This window comes from Panulirus ornatus, chromosome 6 (genome assembly GCF_036320965.1).
Source record: "Panulirus ornatus isolate Po-2019 chromosome 6, ASM3632096v1, whole genome shotgun sequence".
In the NCBI taxonomy this organism is placed as follows: Eukaryota; Metazoa; Arthropoda; class Malacostraca; order Decapoda; family Palinuridae; genus Panulirus; species Panulirus ornatus.
The window spans coordinates 26,637,271-26,664,005 of record NC_092229.1 but is presented as its reverse complement, the minus strand read 5'-3'; the positions used below and the strand labels follow the sequence as shown (position 1 = coordinate 26,664,005).

Sequence of the window (26,735 nt, the reverse complement as noted above, 5' to 3'; positions counted from 1 at the left end):
GGTGTGAGGTGGTTTGATCGAGTAAGTAACGTAAGGGTAAGAGAGATGTGTGGAAATAAAAAGAGCGTGGTTGAGAGAGCAGAAGAGGGTGTTTTGAAATGGTTTGGGCACATGGAGAGAATGAGTGAGGAAAGATTGACCAAGAGGATATATGTGTCGGAGGTGGAGGGAACGAGGAGAAGAGGGAGACCAAATTGGAGGTGGAAAGATGGAGTGAAAAAGATTTTGTGTGATCGGGGCCTGAACATGCAGGAGGGTGAAAGGAGGGCAAGGAGCAGAGTGAATTGGAGCGATGTGGTGTACAGGGGTTGACGTGCTGTCAGTGGATTGAATCAAGGCATGTGAAGCGTCTGGGGTAAACCATGGAAAGCTGTGTAGGTATGTATATTTGCGTGTGTGGACGTGTGTATGTACATGTGTATGGGGGGGGGGGGTTGGGCCATTTCTTTCGTCTGTTTCCTTGCGCTACCTCGCAAACGCGGGAGACAGCGACAAAGTATAAAAGAAAAAAAAAAAAAAAAAAAAAATATATATATATGTATATATCGTCCAAATGCCTCTCTCTTCTCTTTCACTAATACTCTTACTTCTTCATCCCACCACTCACTACCCTTTCTAATCAACCCACCTCCCACTCTTCTCATGCCACAAGCATCTTTTGCGCAATCCATCACTGATTCCTTAAATACATCCCATTCCTCCCCCACTCCCCTTACTTCCATTGTTCTCACCTTTTTCCATTCTGTACTCAGTCTCTCCTGGTACTTCCTCACACAGGTCTCCTTCCCAAGCTCACTTACTCTCACCACCCTCTTCACCCCAACATTCACTCTTCTTTTCTGAAAGACCATACAAATCTTCACCTTAGCCTCCACAAGATAATGATCAGACATCCCTCCAGTTGCACCTCTCAGCACATTAACATCCAAAAGTCTCTCTTTCGCGCGCCTGTCAATTAACACGTAATCCAATAAAGCTCTCTGGCCATCTCTCCTACTTACATAAGTATACTTATGTATATCTCGCTTTTTAAACCAGGTATTTTTGCAGGGAAAAAATGCAATTGAGTGGGAGATGTATAAAAGAAAGAGACAGGAGGTCAAGAAAAAGGTGCAAGAGGTGAAAAAAAAGGGCAAATGAGAGTTGGGGTGAGAGAGTATCATTAAATTTTAGGGAGAATAAAAAGATGTTCTGGAAGGAGGTAAATAAAGTGCGTAAGACAAGGGAGCAAATGGGAACTTCAGTGAAGGGTGCAAATGGGGAGGTGATAACAAGTAGTGGTGATGTGAGAAGGAGATGGAGTGAGTATTTTGAAGGTTTGTTGAATGTGTTTGATGATAGAGTGGCAGATATAGGGTGTTTTGGTCGAGGTGGTGTGCAAAGTGAGAGGGTTAGGGAAAATGATTTGGTAAACAGAGAAGAGGTAGTGAAAGCTTTGCGGAAGATGAAAGCCGGCAAGGCAGCAGGTTTGGATGGTATTGCAGTGGAATTTATTAAAAAAGGGGGTGACTGTATTGTTGACTGGTTGGTAAGGTTATTTAATGTATGTATGACTCATGGTGAGGTGCCTGAGGATTGGCGGAATGCGTGCATAGTGCCATTGTACAAAGGCAAAGGGGATAAGAGTGAGTGCTCAAATTACAGAGGTATAAGTTTGTTGAGTATTCCTGGTAAATTATATGGGAGGGTATTGATTGAGAGGGTGAAGGCATGTACAGAGCATCAGATTGGGGAAGAGCAGTGTGGTTTCAGAAGTGGTAGAGGATGTGTGGATCAGGTGTTTGCTTTGAAGAATGTATGTGAGAAATACTTAGAAAAGCAAATGGATTTGTATGTAGCATTTATGGATCTGGAGAAGGCATATGATAGAGTTGATAGAGATGCTCTGTGGAAGGTATTAAGAATATATGGTGTGGGAGGCAAGTTGTTAGAAGCAGTGAAAAGTTTTTATCGAGGATGTAAGGCATGTGTACGTGTAGGAAGAGAGGAAAGTGATTGGTTCTCAGTGAATGTAGGTTTGCGGCAGGGGTGTGTGATGTCTCCATGGTTGTTTAATTTGTTTATGGATGGGGTTGTTAAGGAGGTAAATGCAAGAGTTTTGGAAAGAGGGGCAAGTATGAAGTCTGTTGGGGATGAGAGAGCTTGGGAAGTGAGTCAGTTGTTGTTCGCTGATGATACAGCGCTGGTGGCTGATTCATGTGAGAAACTGCAGAAGCTGGTGACTGAGTTTGGTAAAGTGTGTGAAAGAAGAAAGTTAAGAGTAAATGTGAATAAGAGCAAGGTTATTAGGTACAGTAGGGTTGAGGGTCAAGTCAATTGGGAGGTGAGTTTGAATGGAGAAAAACTGGAGGAAGTGAAGTGTTTTAGATATCTGGGAGTGGATCTGGCAGCGGATGGAACCATGGAAGCGGAAGTGGATCATAGGGTGGGGGAGGGGGCGAAAATTCTGGGAGCCTTGAAGAATGTGTGGAAGTCGAGAACATTATCTCAGAAAGCAAAAATGGGTATGTTTGAAGGAATAGTGGTTCCAACAATGTTGTATGGTTGCGAGGCGTGGGCTATGGATAGAGTTGTGCGCAGGAGGATGGATGTGCTGGAAATGAGATGTTTGAGGACAATGTGTGGTGTGAGGTGGTTTGATCGAGTAAGTAACGTAAGGGTAAGAGAGATGTGTGGAAATAAAAAGAGCGTGGTTGAGAGAGCAGAAGAGGATGTTTTGAAATGGTTTGGGCACATGGAGAGAATGAGTGAGGAAAGATTGACCAAGAGGATATATGTGTCGGAGGTGGAGGGAACGAGGAGAAGTGGGAGACCAAAGTGGAGGTGGAAAGATGGAGTGAAAAAGATTTTGTGTGATCGGAGCTTGAACATGCAGGATGGTGAAAGGAGGGCAAGGAATAGAGTGAATTGGATCAATGTGGTATACCGGGGTTGACGTGCTGTCAGTGGATTGAATCAAGGCATGTGAAGCGTCTGGGGTAAACCATGGAAAGCTGTGTAGGTATGTATATTTGCGTGTGTGGACGTATGTATATACATGTGTATGGGGGTGAGTTGGGCCATATCTTTCGTCTGTTTCCTTGCGCTACCTCGCAAACGCGGGAGACAGCAACAAAGCAAAAAAAAAAAAAAATATATATATACATCCACATACATCTACATATATACACATGTACATATTCATTCTTGCTTGCCTTCATCCATTCCTGTCACCACCCTGTCCTATAGGAAACAGCATTGCTACCCCCTGCTTCAGCAAGGCAGCGCCAAGAAAAACAGACAAAAAAGACCACATTCATTCACACTCAGTCTCTAGGTGGTATGTATAATGCACCGAAACTACATCTTCCTATCCACATCCAGGCCCCACAGACCTCTCCATTTAGCATGGATGAGATGGCCTTTTAGGGCATTCAGTTGCCATGCCATCTCATCTAATAAAAGAAAATATTTCAGCTTTACTACAGCCATGTAAGGTGTGTTAGCTTACTCTTTTGTACATATCCTTTACTTTTACATGTGTTTCTTTTATTTTGTAGTAGGAAACAAAATTTGAAGGTTATTTTTAGTGTTCAATTTCTTAAGTCACTGAGCATTTAAGGGTTGAAATGTGATCATTCATACTGCCTCTAGGATTTTATTTCTGAATAGGAAAGTTCCATTAATCTTTCATGGGAAATATCAAATCTTCTGACTTGTAGAGACAGTTTCTTCAGAGGTAAGAGTAGTAAAGTATTGCATAATGAAGACTCTGAGAAAAGGTACCAAAGGTTTGATTAAAAAGCACCTAAGAAGAAGATGTAACATGGAACTTGATATTTTTTTGAATTTCAATATCACTTTATTTTCTTATTCATTTGAAAAGGGCAGTTATGTCCCCTCTTTCAGTGCACTTTATTTCTTATTTATGTAATGGCTATGATGTTCTGCTATTGCCTCTGGCAGTATACTATCAAATTTTGTTTTAATAGTAGTCTGTGACCTGCTGAAAATTTTGTTTTTATTTATCAGCTTTGACAACTTCTTAGAGTTGGTTTTTGCCTCTGAAAGCAAGGAGGAAATGCTCAGGATAAGGTGAGGGCATACTTTCTTGCATCACTGTGCAGCTTAGCCTAATTGCTGTCTAAATGCTTCTTCCTTTGTAAAGGGCCAGTATGGCTATGGGTTTCTTGGACTGATGGTAGCTTATTGAAGTAATATTTTATAATTCTATAGAAAAGTGACATGTGAAATAGATGAATTTCATTACTTTTAAACCTAGGTTAAATCATATGATGATTTGCAAATTTACATGGACTTCAGGATGCTGTGTTTGTAGTTCAGAGAAAAAGGTTTGTTCATGAGTGCTAGGCAGGTTAAGCATGGGTAAGATTGTGATGATTACCATGGTTCTTGGGAGCTAATAGATTTCTAATCCCTTTGTTAGCAAACTGCACTTTATTCATGAAGTATTATCATTCTTAAAAGAAAAATAGCAAAAGAGATTTCTGTATAGTTTTTCTTCATATAACTTCTAAATGCATTAGACATGAATAAGATACCAGACTGATTACCTCTGCATGTCCAGATCACATTTGATATAAGCTAGCCAAGAGAACCTAAGGAGTTCAAAAGAGAATCCACCAACTCTTTGCCTACACTGGGGGGCACCACTCTTATACCAGCTGTAGAAGTAGTCTTTAGTTACCTCAGGAGTGATACAGACCACTTAAGGCAACTACTTTAGAAACAATTGGCTTTTTGACTTTGAAAAACTAAATGAAATGAGATGTATGAAAGTAAGGTTTGAACATGAAACAACAGAGACTGCAAAAAGTCAGGACCATCTTACTTGGGGAAAATTTGGCTGTATCTTAGCTTGAATCCAGTCAGAGATTACAAAGGTAGTTACAAAGTCCCCTTTTTTGTACAACTTTTTAACTCAAAAGTTAAACTGTTTTGGACGTCTTTGAAGGAGTGGCTCATGTGCAACTTATGGACTTTTTAAAGATCTTTCCTAAGTGGACATCAGGTGCATTTTGAGGAAGTGTTGTGTGCACTGTCTTTTCTGCCAGTCTTCAAGCCTATTTAGTTCATATTACTTGGAGCCTTGTCTGAGCTAGAGTATCCAAAGGATTTCCTTTCTTTCATGCAGGGTGGTTTATTTGCCATCATGCATAATAGACTCAACTTGCTGGTCATAGCAATGTCTATTACTCTTCTGCAGTTGCAGGAACCTTCTTTTGAGTAACTATGTTTGAGCCTAAAATAGACATGAATGCAGAACTCACAAATTCCATACCAAGTACATCAACAACATGACACAGAGGTGAGTTATTGAACCAGGACTGGTTGGTGTATATAAATATTGTTTTCATTTGCTGAAAAAGAGATAATACTCAACCAGTCATCTCTCATTTCCCAGCTTTTAAGAGAGCCCTTTTGTAGCAATTGCCTGGGACACAAAGTAAATGGTTTCTATTGTGGTCAACTCAAATAATTTAACAGTCCACTTGACCCTTGCATTACTCACCCCTGGACCTTCAGGTTTAGGTGGATGCTTCCAACAGAGGATGGGATTATAGTTCATCAGCTGGTTATGGAAATACAAATCTTTGGGACTTGGGAATTCTACCACTTCACATGAATAAATGTAGATGACCTGCTTGTACCAAAAAATATTTCTTGAGCATCATTATAGTGCATTTCCAGCCGGAGAATATGCTAATCTCTCCTCCAGTGCATCACAGAGGAAATACTTTTAGTAGCCCTTATGCTGAACAAACCACATTTATGCAAAGAGCCTTTTAATTTCTCTTTACTGCATGCATTGCAAAAGTGCCACAGTGGTAGAAAAACATTTCTCTTTCTCTTGAGTTTTTCCATCACATTGTATTTTTTTTTTTTCTTTTTTTCTTTTTTTTATACTTTGTCGCTGTCTCCCGCGTTTGCGAGGTAGCGCAAGGAAACAGACGAAAGAAATGGCCCAACCCCCCCCATACACATGTATATACATACGTCCACACACGCAAATATACATACCTACACAGCTTTCCATGGTTTACCCCAGACGCTTCACATGCCTTGATTCAATCCACTGACAGCACGTCAACCCCGGTATACCACATCGCTCCAATTCACTCTATTCCTTGCCCTCCTTTCATCCTCCTGCATGTTCAGGCCCCGATCACACAAAATCTTTTTCACTCCATCTTTCCACCTCCAATTTGGTCTCCCTCTTCTCCTTGCTCCCTCCACCTCCGACACATATATCCTCTTGGTCAATCTTTCCTCACTCATCCTCTCCATATGCCCAAACCACTTCAAAACACCCTCTTCTGCTCTCTCAACCACGCTCTTTTTATTTCCACACATCTCTCTTACCCTTACGTTACTTACTCGATCAAACCACCTCACACCACACATTGTCCTCAAACATCTCATTTCCAGCACATCCATCCTCCTGCGCACAACTCTATCCATAGCCCACGCCTCGCAACCATACAACATTGTTGGAACCACTATTCCTTCAAACACACCCATTTTTGCTTTCCGAGATAATGTTCTCGACTTCCACACATTCTTCAAGGCCCCCAGAATTTTCGCCCCCTCCCCCACCCTATGATCCACTTCCGCTTCCATGGTTCCATCCGCTGCCAGATCCACTCCCAGATATCTAAAACACTTCACTTCCTCCAGTTTTTCTCCATTCACACTCACCTCCCAATTGACTTGACCCTCAACCCTACTGTACCTAATAACCTTGCTCTTATTCACATTTACTCTTAACTTTCTTCTTCCACACACTTTACCAAACTCAGTCACCAGCTTCTGCAGTTTCTCACATGAATCAGCCACCAGCGCTGTATATTCCTCAAAATTTGTGCTAAAAATTTAAAAGTGCTGTAGTCTGTTAGTACATAAACAACGTAGGACTGAAAACATACAGCTCTGTGTTTTGAGGATGCTTTAATCAATTTAATAATGAATGATTTATGTTGTGTTTTACAGATGTACTCAGTAATAAGTTATCTAATCTTTGTCATACTATTACATATGTGAGTTTTTTGATATGCTGCTGAAATGCATGTACCATGTATATGTTGGTGTTTAAAGTTTTTACACACATGTTTATTAAATCAGAATCTATATGTTTGATGTTTGATCTTGAAATTTTATATGTAGACAAGGTTCAGATGCTGTGATATTATCTTATGGTATTCATAGGCATTTTTCATATCCTTTTTTAATCATATATAAGCCAAAGGTTTTGGAGGGCTACCTTATGTTGGGATGCAGAGTGCATTCCTCACGTGCCGTAGAAGTTGACTAAAGGGGACGGGAGCGGGGGGCTAGAAATCCTCCCCTCCTTGTATTTAACTTTCTAAAAGGGGAAACAGAAGAAGGGGTCACGCAGGGAGTGCTCATCCTCCTCGAAGGCTCAGATTGGGGTGTCAAAATGTGTGTGGATGTAAAGATGAGAAAAAGGGAGAGATAGGTAGTATGTTTGAGGAAAGGAACCTGGATGTTTTATCTCTCAGTGAAATGAAGCTCAAGGATAAAGGGGAAGAATGGTTTGGGAATGTCTTGGGAGTAAAGTCAGGAGTTAGTGAGAGGACAAGAGCAAGGGAAGAAGTAGCACTACTCCCGAAACAGGAGTGGTGGGAGTATGTGATAGAGTGTAAAAAAGTAAACTCTAGATTGATATGGGTAAAACTGAAAGTGGGTGGAGAGACATGGGTGATTATTGGTGCCTATGCACCTGGGCATGAGAAGAAAGATCATGAGAGGCAAGTGTTTTGGGAGCAGCTGAGTGAGTGTGTTGGTAGTTTTGATGCACGAGACCGGGTTATAGTGATGGGTGATTTGAATGCAAAGGTGAGTAATGTGGCAGTTGAGGGAATGATTGGTGCACATGGGGTGTTCAGTGTTGTAAATGGAAATGGTAAAGAGCTTGTAGATTTATGTGCTGAAAAAGGACTGGTGATTAGGAATATCTGGTTTAAAAAGAGAGATATACATAAGTATACACATGTAAGTAGGAGAGATGGCCAGAGAGTGTTATTGGATTACGTGTTAATTGATAGGCGCGTAAAAGAGAGACTTTTGCATGTCAGTGGGCTGAGAAGTGCAACTAGAGGGATGTCTGATCATTATCTTGTGGAGGCGAGGGTGAAGATATGTAGAGGTTTTCAGAAAAGAAGAGATAATGTTGGGGTAAAGAGAATGGTGAGAGTACGTGAGCTTGAAAAGGAGATTTGTGTGAGGAAGTACCAGGAGAGACTGAATACAGAATGGAAAAAGGTTAGAACAAAGGACACAAGGAGAGTGGGGGAGGAATGGGATGTATTTAGGGAAGAAGTGATGGCTTGCGCAAAAGATGCTTGTGGCATGAGAAGCGTGGGAGGTGGGCAGCTTAGAAAGGATAGTAAGTGGTGGGATGTGAAAGACAAGAGAGTGGCATTTGGCAATTTTTGCAGGGAAATAATGCAAATGAGTGGGAGATGTATAAAAGAAAGAGGCAGAAGGTCAAGAGAAAGGTGCAAGAGGTGAAAAAGAGGGCAAATGAGAGTTTGGGTAAGAGAGTATCATTAAATTTTAGGGAGAATAAAAAGATGTTTTGGAAGGAGGTAAATAAAGTGCGTAAGACAAGGGAACAAATGGGAACATCAGTGAAGGGGGCTAATGGGGAGGTGATAATAAGTAGTGGTATTGTGAGAAAGAGATGGAGTGAGTATTTTGAAGGTTTGTTGAATGTGTTTGATGATAGAGTGGCAGATATAGGGTGTTTTGGTCGAGGTGGTGTGCAAAGTGAGAGGGTTAGGGAAAATGACTTGGTAAACAGAGAAGAGGTAGTAAAAGCTTTGCGGAAGATGAAAGCCGGAAAAGCTGCGGGTTTGGATGGTATTGCAGTGGAATCTATTAAAAAAGGGGGTGACTGTATTGTTGACTGGTTGGTAAGGTTATTTGATATATGTATGACACATGGTGAGGTGCCTGAGATTTAGCAGAATGCTTGCATAGTGCCATTGTACAAAGGCAAAGGCAATAAAAGTGAGTGCTCAAATTACAGAGGTATAAGTTTGTTGAGTATTCCTGGAAAATTATATGGGAGAGTATTGATTGAGAGGGTGAAGGCATGTACAGAGCATCAGATTGGGGAAGAGCAGTGTGGTTTCAGAAGTGGTAGAGGATGTATGGATAAGGTATTTGCTTTAAGAATGTAGTTGAGAAATACTTAGAAAAGCAAATGGATTTGTATGTAGCATTTATGGATCTGGAGAAGGCATATGATAGAGTTGATAGAGATGCTTTGTGGAAGTTATTAAGAATATATGGTGTGGTAGGCAAGTTGTTGGAAGCAGTGAAAAGTTTTTATCAAGGGTGTGAGGCATGTGTACATCTAGGAAGAGAGGAAAGTGATTGGTTCTCAGTGAATGATGGTTTGCGGCAGGGGTGTGTGATATCTCCATTGTTGTTGAATTTGTTTATGGATGGGGTTGTTAGGGAGGTAAATGCAAGAGTTTTGGAAAGAGGGGCAAGTATGGAGTCTGTTGTGGATGAGAGAGCTTGGGAAGTGAGTCAGTTGTTTTTCGCTGATGATACAGCGCTGGTAGCTGATTCGTGTGAGAAACTACAGAAGTTGGTGACTGAGTTTGGTGAAATGTGTGAAAGAAGAAAGCTGAGAGTAAATTTGAATAAGAGCAAAGTTATTAGGCACATTGAGGTTGAGGGACAAGTCAATTGGGAAGTAAGTTTGAATGGAGAAAAACTGGTGATGTGAAGTGTTTTAGATATCTGTGAGTGGATTTGGCAGCGGATGGAACCATGGAAGCGAAAGTGAATCATGGGATGGGGGAGGGGGAGAAAGTTCTGAGAGCGTTGAAGAATGTGTGGAAGTGGAGAACGTTATCTTGAAAAGCAAAAATGGGTATGTTTGAAGGAATAGTGGTTCCAACAATGTTATATAGTTGCGAGGCATGGGCTATAGATCGAGTTGTGCGAAGGAGGGTGGATGTGCTGGGAATGAGATGTTTGAGGACAATATGTGGTGTGAAGTGGTTTGATCGAGCAAGTAATGAAAGGGTAAGAGAGATGTGTGGTAATACAAAGAGTGTGGTTGAGAGAGAAGAAGAGGGTGATTTGAAATGGTTTGGTCACATGGACAGAATGAGTGAGGAAAGATTGACCAAGAGGATATATGTGTCAGAGATGGAGGTAACAAGAAGTGGGAGACCAAATTGGAGGTGGAAAGTTGGAGTGAAAAAGATTGTGAGTGATTGGGGCCTGAACATGCAGGAGGGTGAAAGGTGTGCAAGGAATAAAGTGAATTGGAACGATGTAGTATACGGGGGTCGACGTGCTGTCAATGGATTGAACCAGGGCATGTGAAGCGTCTGGAGTAAACCATAGGAAGTTCTGTGGGGCCTGGATGTGAAAAGGGAGCTGTGGTTTCAGTGCATTATACATGACAGCTAGAGACAGTGTGAAAAAATGTGGCTTTTGTTGTCCTTTCCTAGCCCTACCTCGCACACATGCGGGGGAAGGGGGTTGTTATTTCATGTGTAGAAGGGTGGCAATGGGAATGAATAAAGGCAGACAGTATGAATTATGTACATGTGTATATATGCAAGGAAACAGACGAAAGACATGGCCCAACCCACCCCCATACACATGTACATACATACGTCCACACACGCAAATATACATACCTACACAGCTTTCCATGGTTCACCCCAGACGCTTCACATGCCCTGATTCAATCCACTGACAGGACGTCAACCCTGGTATACCACATCGATCCAATTCACTCTATTCCTTGCCCTCCTTTCACCCTCCTGCATGTTCAGGCTCCGATCACACAAAATCTTTTTCACTCCATCTTTCCACCTCCAATTTGGTCTCCCACTTCTCCTCGTTCCCTCCACCTCCGACACATATATCCTCTTGGTCGATCTTTCCTCACTCATTCTCTCCATGTGCCCAAACCATTTCAAAACACCCTCTTCTGCTCTCTCAACTATGCTCTTTTTATTTCCACACATCTCTCTTACCCTTACGTTACTTACTCGATCAAACCACCTCACACCACACATTGTCCTCAAACATCTCATTTCCAGCACATCCATCCTCCTGCGCACAACTCTATCCATAGCCCACGCCTCGCAACCATCCAACATTGTTGGAACCACTATTCCTTCAAACATACTCATTTTTCCTTTCCGAGATAATGTTCTCGACTTCCACACATTCTTCAAGGCTCCCAGGATTTTTGCCCCCTCCCCCACCCTATGATCTACTTCTGCTTCCATGGTTCCATCCGCTGCCAGATCCACTCCCAGATATCTAAAACACTTTACTTCCTCCAGTTTTTCTCCATTCAAACTTACCTCCCAATTGACTTGACCCTCAACCCTACTGTACCTAATTACCTTGCTCTTATTCACATTTACTCTTAACTTTCTTCTTTCACACACTTTACCAAACTCAGTCACCAGCTTCTGCAGTTTCTCACATGAATCAGGCACCAGCGCTGTATCATCAGCGAACAACAACTGACTCACTTCCCAAGCTCTCTCATCCCCAACAGACTTCATACTTGCCCCTCTTTCCAAAACTCTTGCATTTACCTCCTTAACAACCCCATCCATAAACAAATTAAACAACCATGGAGACATCACACACCCCTGCCACAAACCTACATTCACTGAGAACCAATCACTTTCCTCTCTTCCTACACGTACACATGCCTTACATCCTCGATAAAAACTTTTCACTGCTTCTAACAACTTGCCTCCCACACCATATATTCTTAATACCTTCCACAGAGGATCTCTATCAACTCTATCATATGCCTTCTCCAGATCCATAAATGCTACATACAAATCCATTTGCTTTTCTAAGTATTTCTCACATACATTCTTCAAAGCAAACACCTGATCCACACATCCTCTACCACTTCTCAAACCACACTGCTCTTCCCCAATCTGATGCTCTGTACATGCCTTCACCCTCTCAATCAATACCCTCCCATATAATTTACCAGGAATACTCAACGAACTTATACCTCTGTAATTTGAGCATTCACTCTTATCCCCTTTGCCTTTGTACAATGGCACTATGCACGCATTCCGCCAATCCTCAGGCACCTCACCATGAGTCATACATACATTAAATAACCTTACCAACTAGTCAATAATACAGTCACCCCCTTTTTTAATAAATTCCACTGCAGTACCATCCAAACCTGCTGCCTTGCCGGCTTTCATCTTCCGCAAAGCTTTTACTACCTCTTCTCTGTTTACCAAATCATTTTCCCTAACCCTCTCTCTTTGTACACCACCTCGACCAAAACACCCTATATCTGCCACTCTATCATCAAACACATTCAACAAACCTTCAAAATACTCACTCCATCTCCTTCTCACATCACCACTACTTTTATCACCTCCCCATTTGTGCCCTTCACTGAAGTTCCCATTTGCTCCCTTGTCTTACGCACTTTATTTACCTCCTTCCAGAACATCTTTTTATTCTGCCTAAAATTTAATGATACTCTCTCACCCCAACTCTCATTTGCCCTCTTTTTCACCTCTTGCACCTTTCTCTTGACCTCCTGTCTCTTTCTTTTATACATCTCCCACTCAATTGCATTTTTTCCCTGCAAAAATCGTCCAAATGCCTCTCTCTTCTCTTTCACTAATAATATATATATATATATGTATATATATATATATATATATATATATATATATATATATATATATATGTATTTTTTTTTTTTTTTTTTTTTTTTTTTTTTTTTTTTTATTTGTCGCTGTCTCCCGCGTATTGCGAGGTAGCGCAAGGAAACAGACGAAAGAAATGGCCCAACCCCCCCCATACACATGTACATACACACGTCCACACACACAAATATACATACCTACACAGCTTTCCATGGTTTACCCCGGACGCTTCACATGCCTTGATTCAATCCACTGACAGCACGTCAACCCCTGTATACCACATCGCTCCAATTCACTCTATTCCTTGCCCTCCTTTCACCCTCCTGCATGTTCAGGCCCCGATCACACAAAATCTTTTTCACTCCATCTTTCCACCTCCAATTTGGTCTCCCTCTTCTCCTCGTTCCCTCCACCTCCGACACATATATCCTCTTGGTCAATCTTTCCTCACTCATTCTCTCCATGTGCCCAAACCATTTCAAAACACCCTCTTCTTCTCTCTCAACCACGCTCTTTTTATTTCCACACATCTCTCTTACCCTTACGTTACTTACTCGATCAAACCACCTCACACCACACATTGTCCTCAAACATCTCATTTCCAGCACATCCATCCTCCTGCGCACAACTCTATCCATAGCCCACGCCTCGCAACCATACAACATTGTTGGAACTACTATTCCTTCAAACATACCCATTTTTGCTTTCCGGGATAATGTTCTCGACTTCCACACATTTTTCAAGGCTCCCAAAATTTTCGCCCCCTCCCCCACCCTATGATCCACTTCCGCTTCCATGGTTCCATCCGCTGACAGATCCACTCCCAGATATCTAAAACACTTCACTTCCTCCAGTTTTTCACCATTCAAACTCACCTCCCAATTGACTTGACCCTCAGCCCTACTGTACCTAATAACCTTGCTCTTATTCACATTTACTCTTAACTTTCTTCTTCCACACACTTTACCAAACTCCGTCACCAGCTTCTGCAGTTTCTCACATGAATCCGCCACCAGCGCTGTATCATCAGCGAACAACAACTGACTCACTTCCCAAGCTCTCTCATCCCCAACAGACTTCATACTTGCCCCTCTTTCCAAGACTCTTGCATTTACCTCCCTAACAACCCCATCCATAAACAAATTAAACAACCATGGAGACATCACACACCCCTGCCGCAAACCTACATTCACTGAGAACCAATCACTTTATATATATATATATATATATATATATATTTCTTTCTTTTCTTTCAAACTATTTGCCATTTCCCGTGTTAGCAAGGTAGCGTAAAGCACAGAGAACTGGGCCTTTGAGGGAATATCCTCATCTGGCCCCCTTCTCTGTTCCTTCTTTTGGAAAATTAAAAAAAGATAATGAGAGGGGAGGATTTCCAGCCCCCCGCTCCCTTCTCTTTTTGTTGCCTTCTACGACACGCTGGGAATACGTGGGAAGTATTCTTTCTCCCCTATCCCCAGGGATAGGAATATATATATATATATATATATATATATATATCCCTGAGGATAGGGGAGAAAGAATACTTCCCACGTATTCCCTGCGTGTCGTAGAAGGCAACTAAAAGGGGAGGGAGCGGGGGGCTGGAAATCCTCCCCTCTCATTTTTTTTTTTAATTTTCCAAAAGAAGGAACAGAGAATTGGGCCAGGTGAGGGTATTCCCTCAAAGGCCCAGTTCTCTGTGCTTTATGCTACCTTGCTAACACGGGAAATGACAAATAGTTTGAAAGAAAAGAAAGAAATATATATATATATATATATATATATGGCGAATAGTTTGAAAGAAAGAAATATATATATATATATATATATAGATGTTCTGGAAGGAGGTAAATAAAGTGCGTAAGACAAGGGAGCAAATGGGAACTTCAGTGAAGGGCGCAAATGGGGAGGTGATAACAAGTAGTGGTGATGTGAGAAGGAGATGGAGTGAGTATTTTGAAGGTTTGTTGAATGTGTTTGATGATAGAGTGGCAGATATAGGGTGTTTTGGTCGAGGTGGTGTGCAAAGTGAGAGGGTTAGGGAAAATGATTTGGTAAACAGAGAAGAGGTAGTGAAAGCTTTGCGGAAGATGAAAGCCGGCAAGGCAGCAGGTTTGGATGGTATTGCAGTGGAATTTATTAAAAAAGGGGGTGACTGTATTGTTGACTGGTTGGTAAGGTTATTTAATGTATGTATGACTCATGGTGAGGTGCCTGAGGATTGGCGGAATGCGTGCATAGTGCCATTGTACAAAGGCAAAGGGGATAAGAGTAAGTGCTCTAATTACAGAGGTATAAGTTTGTTGAGTATTCCTGGTAAATTATATGGGAGGGTATTGATTGAGAGGGTGAAGGCATGTACAGAGCATCAGATTGGGGAAGAGCAGTGTGGTTTCAGAAGTGGTAGAGGATGTGTGGATCAGGTGTTTGCTTTGAAGAATGTATGTGAGAAATACTTAGAAAAGCAAATGGATTTGTATGTAGCATTTATGGATCTGGAGAAGGCATATGATAGAGTTGATAGAGATGCTCTGTGGAAGGTATTAAGAATATATGGTGTGGGAGGAAAGTTGTTAGAAGCAGTGAAAAGTTTTATCGAGGATGTAAGGCATGTGTACGTGTAGGAAGAGAGGAAAGTGATTGGTTCTCAGTGAATGTAGGTTTGCGGCAGGGGTGTGTGATGTCTCCATGGTTGTTTAATTTGTTTATGGATGGGGTTGTTAGGGAGGTAAATGCAAGAGTTTTGGAAAGAGGGGCAAGTATGAAGTCTGTTGGGGATGAGAGAGCTTGGGAAGTGAGTCAGTTGTTGTTCGCTGATGATACAGCGCTGGTGGCTGATTCATGTGAGAAACTGCAGAAGCTGGTGACTGTGTTTGGTAAAGTGTGTGGAAGAAGAAAGTTAAGAGTAAATGTGAATAAGAGCAAGGTTATTAGGTACAGTAGGGTTGAGGGTCAAGTCAATTGGGAGGTGAGTTTGAATGGAGAAAAACTGGAGGAAGTGAAGTGTTTTAGATATCTGGGAGTGGATCTGGCAGCGGATGGAACCATGGAAGCGGAAGTGGATCATAGGGTGGGGGAGGGGGCGAAAATTCTGGGGGCCTTGAAGAATGTGTGGAAGTCGAGAACATTATCTCGGAAAGCAAAAATGGGTATGTTTGAAGGAATAATGGTTCCAACAATGTTGTATGGTTGCGAGGCGTGGGCTATGGATAGAGTTGTGCGCAGGAGGATGGATGTGCTGGAAATGAGATGTTTGAGGACAATGTGTGGTGTGAGGTGGTTTGATCGAGTGAGTAACGTAAGGGTAAGAGAGATGTGTGGAAATAAAAAGAGCGTGGTTGAGAGAGCAGAAGAGGGTGTTTTGAAGTGGTTTGGGCACATGGAGAGAATGAGTGAGGAAAGATTGACCAAGAGGATATATGTGTCGGAGGTGGAGGGAACGAGGAGAAGAGGGAGACCAAATATGAGGTGGAAAGATGGAGTGAAAAAGATTTTGTGTGATCGGGGCCTGAACATGCAGGAGGGTGAAAGGAGGGCAAGGAATAGAGTGAATTGGAGCGATGTGGTATACCGGGGTTGACGTGCTGTCAGTGGATTGAATCAAGGCATATGAAGCGTCTGGGGTAAACCATGGAAAGCTGTGTAGGTATGTATATTTGCGTGTGTGGACGTATGTATATACATGTGTATGGGGGGGGGTTGGGCCATTTCTTTCGTCTGTTTCCTTGCGCTACCTCGCAAACGCGGGAGACAGCGACAAAGTATAAAAAAAAAAAAAAAAAAATATATATATATATATATATATATATATATATATATATATTTTTTTTTCTTTTTTTTTCTACTTTGTCGCTGTCTCCCGCGTTTGCGAGGTAGCGCAAGGAAACAGACGAAAGAAAATGCCCCAACCCACCCACATACACATGTATATACATACGTCCACACATGCAAATATACATACCTACACAGCTTTCCATGGTTTACCCCAGACACTTCACACGCCGATTCAATCCACTGACAGCACGTCAACCCCGGTATACCACATCGATCCAATTCACTCTATTCCTTGCCCTCCTTTCACCCTCCTGCATGTTCAGGCCCCGATCACACAAAATCTTTTTCACTCCATCTTTCCACCTCCAATTTGGTCTCCCTCTTCTCCTCGTTCCCTCCACCTCCGACACATATATCCTCTTGGTCAATCTTTCCTCACTCATTCTCTCCATTTGCCCAAACCATTTCAAAACACCCTCTTCTGCTCTCTCAACCACGCTCTTTTTATTTCCACACATCTCTCTTACCCTTACGTTACTTACTCGATCAAACCACCTCACACCACACATTGTCCTCAAACATCTCATTTCCAGCACATCCATCCTCCTGCGCACCACTCTATCCATAGCCCACGCCTCGCAACCATACAACATTGTTGGAACCACTATTCCTTCAAACATACCCATTTTTGCTTTCCGAGGTAATGTTCTCGACTTCCACACATTCTTCAAGGCTCCCAGAATTTTCGCCCCCTCCCCCATCCTATGATCCACTTCCACTTCCATGGTTCCATCCGCTGCCAGATCCACTCCCAGATATCTAAAACACTTTACTTCCTCCAGTTTTTCTTCATTCAAACTCACCTCCCAATTGACTTGACCCTCAACCCTACTGTACCTAATAACCTTGCTCTTATTCACGTTTACTCTTAACTTTCTTCTTTCACACACTTTACCAAACTCAGTCACCAGCTTCTGCAGTTTCTCACATGAATCAGCCACCAGCGCTGTATCATCAGCGAACAACAACTGACTCACTTCCCAAGCTCTCTCATCCCCAACAGACTTCATACTTGCCCCTCTTTCCAAAACTCTTGCATTCACCTCCCTAACAACCCCATCCATAAACAAATTAAACAACCATGGAGACATCACACAGCCCTGCCGCAAACCTACATTCACTGAGAACCAATCACTTTCCTCTCTTCCTACACGTACACATGCCTTACATCCTCCATAAAAGCTTTTCACTGCTTCTAACAACTTGCCTCCCACACCATATATTCTTAATACCTTCCACAGAGCATCTCTATCAACTCTATCATATGCCTTCTCCAGATCCATAAATGCTACATACAAATCCATTTGCTTTTCTAAGCATTTCTCACATACATTCTTCAAAGCAAACACCTGATCCACACATCCTCTACCACTTCTGAAACCACACTGCTCTTCCCCAATCTGATGCTCTGTACATGCCTTCACCCTCTCAATCAATACCCTCCCATATAATTTACCAGGAATACTCAACAAACTTATACCTCTGTAATTTGAGCACTCACTCTTATCCCCTTTGCCTTTGTACAATGGCACTATGCACGCATTCCGCCAATCCTCAGGCACCTCACCATGAGTCATACATACATTAAATAACCTTACCAACCAGTCAACAATACAGTCACCCCCTTTTTTAATAAATTCCACTGCAATACCATCCAAACCTGCTGCCTTGCCGGCTTTCATCTTCCGCAAAGCTTTTACTACCTCTTCTCTGTTTACCAAATCATATATATATATATATATATATATATATATATATATATATATATATATATATATTTTTCTTTTTTTTTTTTTTTTTTTTTTGCTTTGTCGCTGTCTCCTGCGTTTGCGGGGTAGCGCAAGGAAACAGACGAAAGAAATGGCCCAACCCACCCCCATACACATGTATATACATACGTCGACACACGCAAATATACATACCTATACATACCTATGGGTAAATATATATATATATATATATATATATATATATATATATATATATATATATATATATATATGGAAAGAGGGGCAAGTATGAAGTCTGTTGGGGATGAGAGAGCTTGGGAAGTGAGTCAGTTGTTGTTCGCTGATGATACAGCGCTGGTGGCTGATTCATGTGAGAAACTGCAGAAGCTGGTGACTGAGTTTGGTAAAGTGTGTGGAAGAAGAAAGTTAAGAGTAAATGTGAATAAGAGCAAGGTTATTAGGTACAGTAGGGGTGAGGGTCAAGTCAATTGGGAGGTGAGTTTGAATGGAGAAAAACTGGAGGAAGTGAAGTGTTTTAGATATCTGGGAGTGGATCTGTCAGCGGATGGAACCATGGAAGCGGAAGTGGATCATAGGGTGGGGGAGGGGGCGAAAATTTTGGGAGCCTTGAAAAATGTGTGGAAGTCGAGAACATTATCTCGGAAAGCAAAAATGGGTATGTTTGAAGGAATAGTGGTTCCAACAATGTTGTATGGTTGCGAGGCGTGGGCTATGGATAGAGATGTGCGCAGGAGGATGGATGTGCTGGAAATGAGATGTTTGAGGACAATGTGTGGTGTGAGGTGGTTTGATCGAGTAAGTAACGTAAGGGTAAGAGAGATGTGTGGAAATAAAAAGAGCGTGGTTGAGAGAGCAGAAGGTGGTGTTTTGAAATGGTTTGGGCACATGGAGAGAATGAGTGAGGAGAGATTGACCAAGAGGATATATGTGTCGGAGGTGGAGGGAACGAGGAGAAGAGGGAGACCAAATTGGAGGTGGAAAGATGGAGTGAAAAAGATTTTGTGTGATCGGGGCCTGAACATGCAGGAGGGTGAAAGGAGGGCAAGAAATAGAGTGAATTGGAGTCATGTGGTATACAGGGGTTGACGTGCTGTCAGTGGATTGAAGCAAGGCATGTGAAGCGTCTGGGGTAAACCATGGAAAGCTGTGTAGGTATGTATATTTGCGTGTGTGGACGTGTGTATGTACATGTGTATGGGGGGGGGGGTTGGGCCATTTCTTTCGTCTGTTTCCTTGCGCTACCTCGCAAACGCGGGAGACAGCGACAAAGTATAAAAAAAAAAAAAAAAAAAAAAAAAAAAATATATGTATATTCCTCACGTGTCATAGAAGGCAATTAAAGAGGACGGGAGCGGGGGCTAGAAACCCTCCCCTCCTTGTATTTTAACTTTCTAAAAGGGGAAACAGAAGAAGGAGTCACGCGGGGAGTGCTCATCCTCCTCGAAGGCTCAGATTGGGGTGTCTAAATGTGTATGGATGTAACCAAGATGAGAAAAAAGGAGAGATAGGTAGTTTGTTTGAGGAAAGGAACCTGGATGTTTTGGCTCTGAGTGAAACGAAGCTCAAAGGTAAAGGGGTTGAGTGGTTTGGGTATGTCTTGGGAGTAAAGCCAGGGGATAGTGAAAGAACAAGAGCAAGGGAAGGAGTAGCACTACTCCTGAAACAGGAGTTGTGGGAGTATGTGATAGAGTGTAAGAAAGTAGACTCTAGAATGATATGGGTAAAACTGAAAGTAGATGGAGAGAGATGGATGATTATTGGTGCATATGCACCTGGGCATGAGAAGAAAGATCATGAGAGGCAAGTGTTTTTGGAGCAGCTGAATGAGTGTGTTAGTGGTTTTGATGCACGAGACCGGGTTATAGTGATGGGTGATTTGAATGCAAAGGTGAGTAATGTGGCAGTTGAGGGAATGATTGGTATACATGGGGTGTTCATTGTTGTAAATGGAAATGGTGAAGAGCTTATAGATTTCTGTGCTGAAAAAGGACTGGTGATTGGGAATACCTGGTTTAAAAAGATAGATATACATAAGTATACGTATGTAAGTAGGAGAGATGGCCAGAGAGTGTTATTGGATTATTTGTTAATTGATAGGTGCGTGAAAGAGAGACTTTTGGATGTTAATATACTGAGAGGTGCAACTGCAGGGATGTCTGATCATTATCTTGTGGAGGCAAAGGTGAAGATTTGTAGGGGTTTTCAGAAAAGAAGGGAGAATGTTGGGGTGAAGAGAATAGTGAGAGTAAGTGAGCTTGGGAAGGAGACTTGTGTGAGGAAGTACCAGGAGAGACTGAGTACAGAATGGAAAAAGGTGAGAGCAAAGGACGTAAGGGGAGGGGGGAAGGAATGGGATGTATTTAGGGAAGCAGTGATAGCAAAAAATGCTTGTGGCATGAGAAGCATGGGAGGTGGGGAGATTAGAAAGAGTAGTGAGTGGTGGGATGAAGAAGTAAGATTATTAGTGAAATAGAAGAGAAAGGCATTTGGACGATTTTTGCAGGGGAATAATGCAAATGAGTGGGAGATGTATAAAAGAAAGAGGCAGGAGGTCAAGAGAAAGGTGCAAGAGGTGAAAAAGAGGGCAAATGAGAGTTGGGTTGAGAGAGTATCATTAAAATTTAGGCAGAATAAAAAGATGTTTTGGAAGAAGGTAAATAAAGTGCATAAGACAAGGGAACAAATGGGAACTTCAGTGAAGGGGGCTAACGGGGAGGTGATAACAAGTAGTGGTGATGTGAAAAGGAGATGGAGTGAGTATTTTGAAGGTTTGTTGAATGAGTTTGATGATAGAGTGGCAGACATAGGGTATTTTGGTCGAGGTGGCGTGCAAAGTGAGAGGGTTAGGAAAAATGATTTGGTAAACAGAGAAGAGGTAGTAAAAGCTTTGCGGAAGACGAAAGCCGGCAAGGCAGCAGGTTTGGATGGTACTGCAGTGGAATTTTTTAAAAAAGGGGATGACTGTATTGTTGACTGGTTGGTAAGGTTATTTTATGTATGTATGACTCATGGTGAGGTGCCTGAGGATTGGCGGAATGCTTGCATAGTGCCATTGTACAGAGGCAAAGGGGATAAGAGTGAGTGCTCAAATTACACAGGTATAATTTTGTTGAGTATTCCTGGTAAATTATATGGGAGGGAATTGATTGAGAGGGTGAAGGCATGTACAGAGCATCAGATTGGGAAGAGCAGTGTGGTTTCAGAAGTGGTAGAGGATGTGTGGATCAGGTGTTTGCTTTGAAGAATGTATGTGAGAAATACTTAAAAAAGCAAATGGATTTGTATGTAGCATTTATGGATCTGGAGAAGGCATATGATAGAGTTGATAGAAATGCTCTGTGGAAGGTACTAAGAATATATGGTGTGGGAGGCAAGTTGTTAGAAGCAGTGAAAAGTTTATATCGAGGATGTAAGGCATGTGTACGTGTAGGAAGAGAGGAAAGTGATTGGTTCTCAGTGAATGTAGGTTTGCGGCAGGGTTGTTTGATGTCTCTATAGTTGTTTAATTTGTTTATGGATGGGGTTGTTGGGGAGGTGAATGCAGGAGTTTTGGAAAGAGGGGCAAGTATGCAGTCTGTTGTGGATGAGAGAGCCTGGGAAGTGAGTCAGTTGTTGTTTGCTGATGATGCAGCGCTGGTGGCTGCTTCATGTGAGAGGCTGCAGAAGCTGGTGACTGAGTTTGATGATGTGTGTGAAAGAGGGAAGTTGAGAGTAAATGTGAATAAGAGCAAGGTTATTAGGTACAGTAGGGTTGAGGGTCAAGTCACTTGGGAGGTGGGTTTGAATGGAGAAAGGCTGGAGGAAGTGAAGTGTTTTAGATGTCTGGGAGTGGATTTGGCAGCGGATGGAACCATGGAAGTGGAAGTAAATCATAGGGTGGGGGAGGGGGCAAAAATCCTGGGAGCCTTGAAGAATGTGTGGAGGTCGAGAACATTGTCTCGGAGGGCGAAAATAGGTGTGTTTCAAGGAATGTTGGTTCCAAGTGTTGTATGGTTGCGAGGCGTGGGCTGTGGATAGAGTTGTGCGTAGGAGGGTAGATGTGCTGGAAATGAGATGTTTGAGGACAATATGTGGTGTGAGGTGGTTTGATCGAGTAAGTAATAATAGGGTAAGAGAGATGTGTGGTAACAAAAGGAGTGTGGTTGAGATAGCAGAAGAGGGTGTTTTGAAGTGGTTTGGTCACACGGAGAGAATGAGTGGGGAAAGATTGACCAAGAGGGTATATGTGTCAGAGGTGGAGGGAACGAGGAGAAGTGGGAGACCAAATTGGAGATGGAAAGATGGACTGAAAAAGATTTTGAGTGATCGGGTCCTGAACATGCAGGAGGGTGAAAGGTGTGCAAGGAATAGAGTGAATTGGACCGATGTGGTATACGAGGGTCGACATGCTGTCAGTGGATTGAACCAGGGCATGTGAAGTGTCTGGGGTAAACCATGGAAAGTTGTGTGGGGCCTGGATGTGGAAAGGGAGCTGTGGTTTTGGTGCATTATTACATGACAGCTAGAAACTGAGTGTGAACAAATGGGGCCTTTTTGTCTTTCCTAGCGCTGCCTCGCACTCATGAGGGGGGAGGGGGTTGTTATTCCATGTGTGGCGAGGTGGCAATGGGAATGAATAAGGGCAGATAGTATGAATTATGTACGTGAGTATATATGTATATGTCTGTGTGTGTATATATATGTATACGTTGAGATATATAGGTGTGTATATTTGTGTGTGTGGACATGTATGTATATACATGTGTATGTGGGTGGGTTGGGCCATTCTTTCCTCTGTTTCCTTGTGCTACCTTGCTAACACCTGAGACAGTGACAAAGCAAAATAAATAAATAAATAAATGAATACAATAAAATAGATAAATATATATATATATATATATATATATATATATATATATATATATATATATATTTATATATATATATATATATATATTTATATTTATATGTTGAGTATTTCCTGGTAAATTATATGGAAGGGTATTGATTAAGAGGGTGAAGGCATGTACAGAGCATCAGATTGGGGAAGAGCAGTGTGGTTTCAGAAGTGGTAGAGGATGTGTGGATCAGGTGTTTGCTTTGAAGAATGTATGTGAGAAATACTTAGAAAAGCAAATGGATTTGTATGTAGCATTTACGGATCTGGAGAAGGCATATGATAGAGTTGATAGAGATGCTCTGTGGAAGGTATTAAGAATATATGGTGTGGGAGGCAAGTTGTTAGAAGCAATGAAAAGTTTTTATCGAGGATGTAAGGCATGTGTACGTGTAGGAAGAGAGGAAAGTGATTGGTTCTCAGTGAATGTAGGTTTGCGGCAGGGGTGTGTGATGTCTCCATGGTTGTTTAATTTGTTTATGGATGTGGTTGTTAGGGAGGTGAATGCAAGAGTTTTGGAAAGAGGGGCAAGTATGAAGTCTGTTGTGGATGAGAGAGCTTGGGAAGTGAGTCAGTTGTTGTTCGCTGATGATACAGCGCTGGTGGCTGATTCATGTGAGAAACTGCAGAAGCTGGTGACTGAGTTTGGTAAAGTGTGTGAAAGAAGAAAGTTAAGAGTAAATGTGAATAAGAGCAAGGTTATTAGGTACAGTAGGGTTGAGGGTCAAGTCAATTGGGAGGTTAGTTTGAATGGAGAAAAACTGGAGGAAGTAAACTGTTTTAGATATCTGGGAGTGGATCTGGCAGCAGATGGAACCATGGAAGCGGAAGTGGATCATAGGGTGGGGGAGGGGGCGAAAATTCTGGGAGCCTTGAAGAATGTGTGGAAGTCGAGAACATTATCTCGGAAAGCAAAAATGGGTATGTTTGAAGGAATAGTGGTTCCAACAATGTTGTATGGTTGCGAGGCGTGGGCTATGGATAGAGTTGTGCGCAGGAGGATGGATGTGCTGGAAATGAGATGTTTGAGGACAATGTGTGGTGTGAGGTGGTTTGATCGAGTAAGTAACGTAAGGGTAAGAGAGATGTGTGGAAATAAAAAGAGCGTGGTTGAGAGAGCAGAAGAGGGTGTTTTGAAATGGTTTGGGCACATGGAGAGAATGAGTGAGGAAAGATTGACCAAGAGGATATATGTGTCGGAGGTGGAGGGAACGAGGAGAAGAGGGAGACCAAATTGGAGGTGGAAAGATGGAGTGAAAAAGATTTTGTGTGATCGGGGCCTGAACATGCAGGAGGGTGAAAGGAGGGCAAGGAATAGAGTGAATTGGAGCGATGTGGTATACCGGGGTTGACGTGCTGTCAGTGGATTGAATCAAGGCATGTGAAGCGTCTGGGGTAAACCATGGAAAGTTGTGTGGGGCCTGGATGTGGAAAGGGAGCTGTGGTTTCGGGCATTATTGCGTGGCAGCTAGAGACTGAGTGTGAACGAATGGGGCCTTTGTTGTCTTTTCCTAGTGCTCCCTCGCACACATGAGGGGGGAGGGGGATGGTATTCCATGTGTGGCGAGGTGGTGATGGGAGTGAATGGGGGCAGACAGTGTGAATTGTGTGCATGGGTATATATGTATGGGTCTGTGTATTTATATATATGTGTACATTGAGATGTATAGGTATGTATATTTGCGTGTGTGGCCGTGTGTGTGTGTATACATTGTGTATGGGGGTGGGTTGGGCCATTTCTTTCGTCTGTTTCCTTGCGCTACCTCGCAAATGCGGGAGACAGCGATAAAGCAAAATAGATAAATAAATAAATATTTATTTTATTTTGCTTTGTCGCTGTCTCCTGCATTTTTGAGGTAACGCAAGGAAACAGTCAAAAGAAATGGCCCAACCCACCCCCATACACATGTATATACATACACGTCCACACACGCAAATATACATACCTATACATCTCAATGTACACATATATATATACACACACAGACACATACATATATACCCATGCACTTTATTCACACTGTCTGCCTTTATTCCTTCCCATCGCCACCTCTCCACACATGGAATACACATGGATAGAGGTTTGCGCAGGAGGGTGGATGTGCTGGAAATGAGATGTTTGAGGACAGTATGTGGTGTAAGGTGGTTTGATCGAATAAGTAATGTAAGGGTAAGAGAGATGTGTGGTAATAAAAAGAGTGTGGTTGAGAGAGCAGAAGAGGGTGTTTTGAAATGGTCTGGTCACATGGAGAGAATGAGTGAGGAAACATTGACAAAGAGGATATATGTGTCAGAGGTGGTGGGAAAGAGGAGAAGTGGGAGACCAAATTGGAGGTGAAAAGATGGAGTGAAAAAGATTTTGTGTGATCGGGGCCTGAACATGCTGGAGGGTGAAAGGTGTGCAAGGAGTAGAGTGAATTGGAGCAATGCGGTATACTGGGGTTGACGTGCTGTCATTGGATTGAACCAGGGCATGTGAAGCGTCTGGGGTAAACCATGGAAAGTTTTGTGGGGCATGAATGTGGAAAGGGAGCTGTGATTTCAATGCATTATACATGACAGCTAGAGACTGAGTGTGAACGAATGGGCCCTTTGTTGTCTTTTGTTAGCACTACCTCGTACACATGCGGGGGAAGGGGGTTGTCATTTCATCTGTGGTGAGGTGGTGACAGGAATGAATAAGGGCAGACAGAATGAATTATGTACATATGTATATATGTATAAGTTTGTGTGCATATATATATATGTATACATTGAGATGTATTGGTATATATATGTGCATGTGTGGATGTGTATGTATATGCATATGTATGTGGGTGGTTTGGGCCATTCTTTCGTCTGTTTCCTTGCGCTAATGCAAGAGACAGCGACAAAGTATAATGAAAAAACATAAGCCAACTGATCAAGTAATGAGTCAAGATTTTAATCATAGATTTCTTTAAATCTTGTGTATTCATCCTAATAATGTTGATATACTGTTTTATGCTAGAGGTTTTGAAATACGTTCCTATGATGCCTATATATAATTATGTACATTATTTTCTCTCATGTTTCTTTTTTCATTGGCACAGTGGCAGTGTCTCAACCAATCAGGTTATCGGGTTCTGCTACTGTGGTAGGCTCAAAATTGGGAAAAGTTTTAAATTTGTGTCTCAAGGTGATGCTCTAGTTCTAGAGTATCCAAACCTCATTTTGCCTTCTCATGGTAACCTCATTATTTCACCCTTAGGGTTAGAACTGAAGGGAGAGGCATTGCCCAACTCCATCAGGGTAGTAGTATTTTTTTTTCAATACAGACAAACACTTGAGGTGTTCTTGGGTTTTTAGTTTTTGGACAATTAAGGAGCCCTGATGCCTCTGGTAAACAATGCAATGGAGTTGCCTTTTACCAGTGGCCTGTCAAAGGTGATTCACAAAAAGCATAGAAGCACTGCAGGAGTCTGCCAGTTTAAGCCAAGGAGTAAAGGGTGAGAGTGAAAGGAGGGAGCATGAGGAGAAATATAAGAGGTATAGTTTAACTTATAGTATTAACTTTCTAAAATGGGAAACAGAAGAAGGAGTCATGCG

General features: G+C 42.2%; 1 protein-coding gene across 1 annotated transcript in view; it reads left to right on the top strand.

Moving 5' to 3' along the window:
- Positions 1-26,735, top strand: part of LOC139749133 (sorting nexin-25-like) — a 455,484-nt gene that overhangs the window by 129,356 nt on the left and 299,393 nt on the right. Inside the window, 1 exon segment of the mRNA XM_071662758.1 lies at positions 4,012-4,074. Within this exon segment, the coding sequence (XP_071518859.1) occupies positions 4,012-4,074 (63 nt within the window).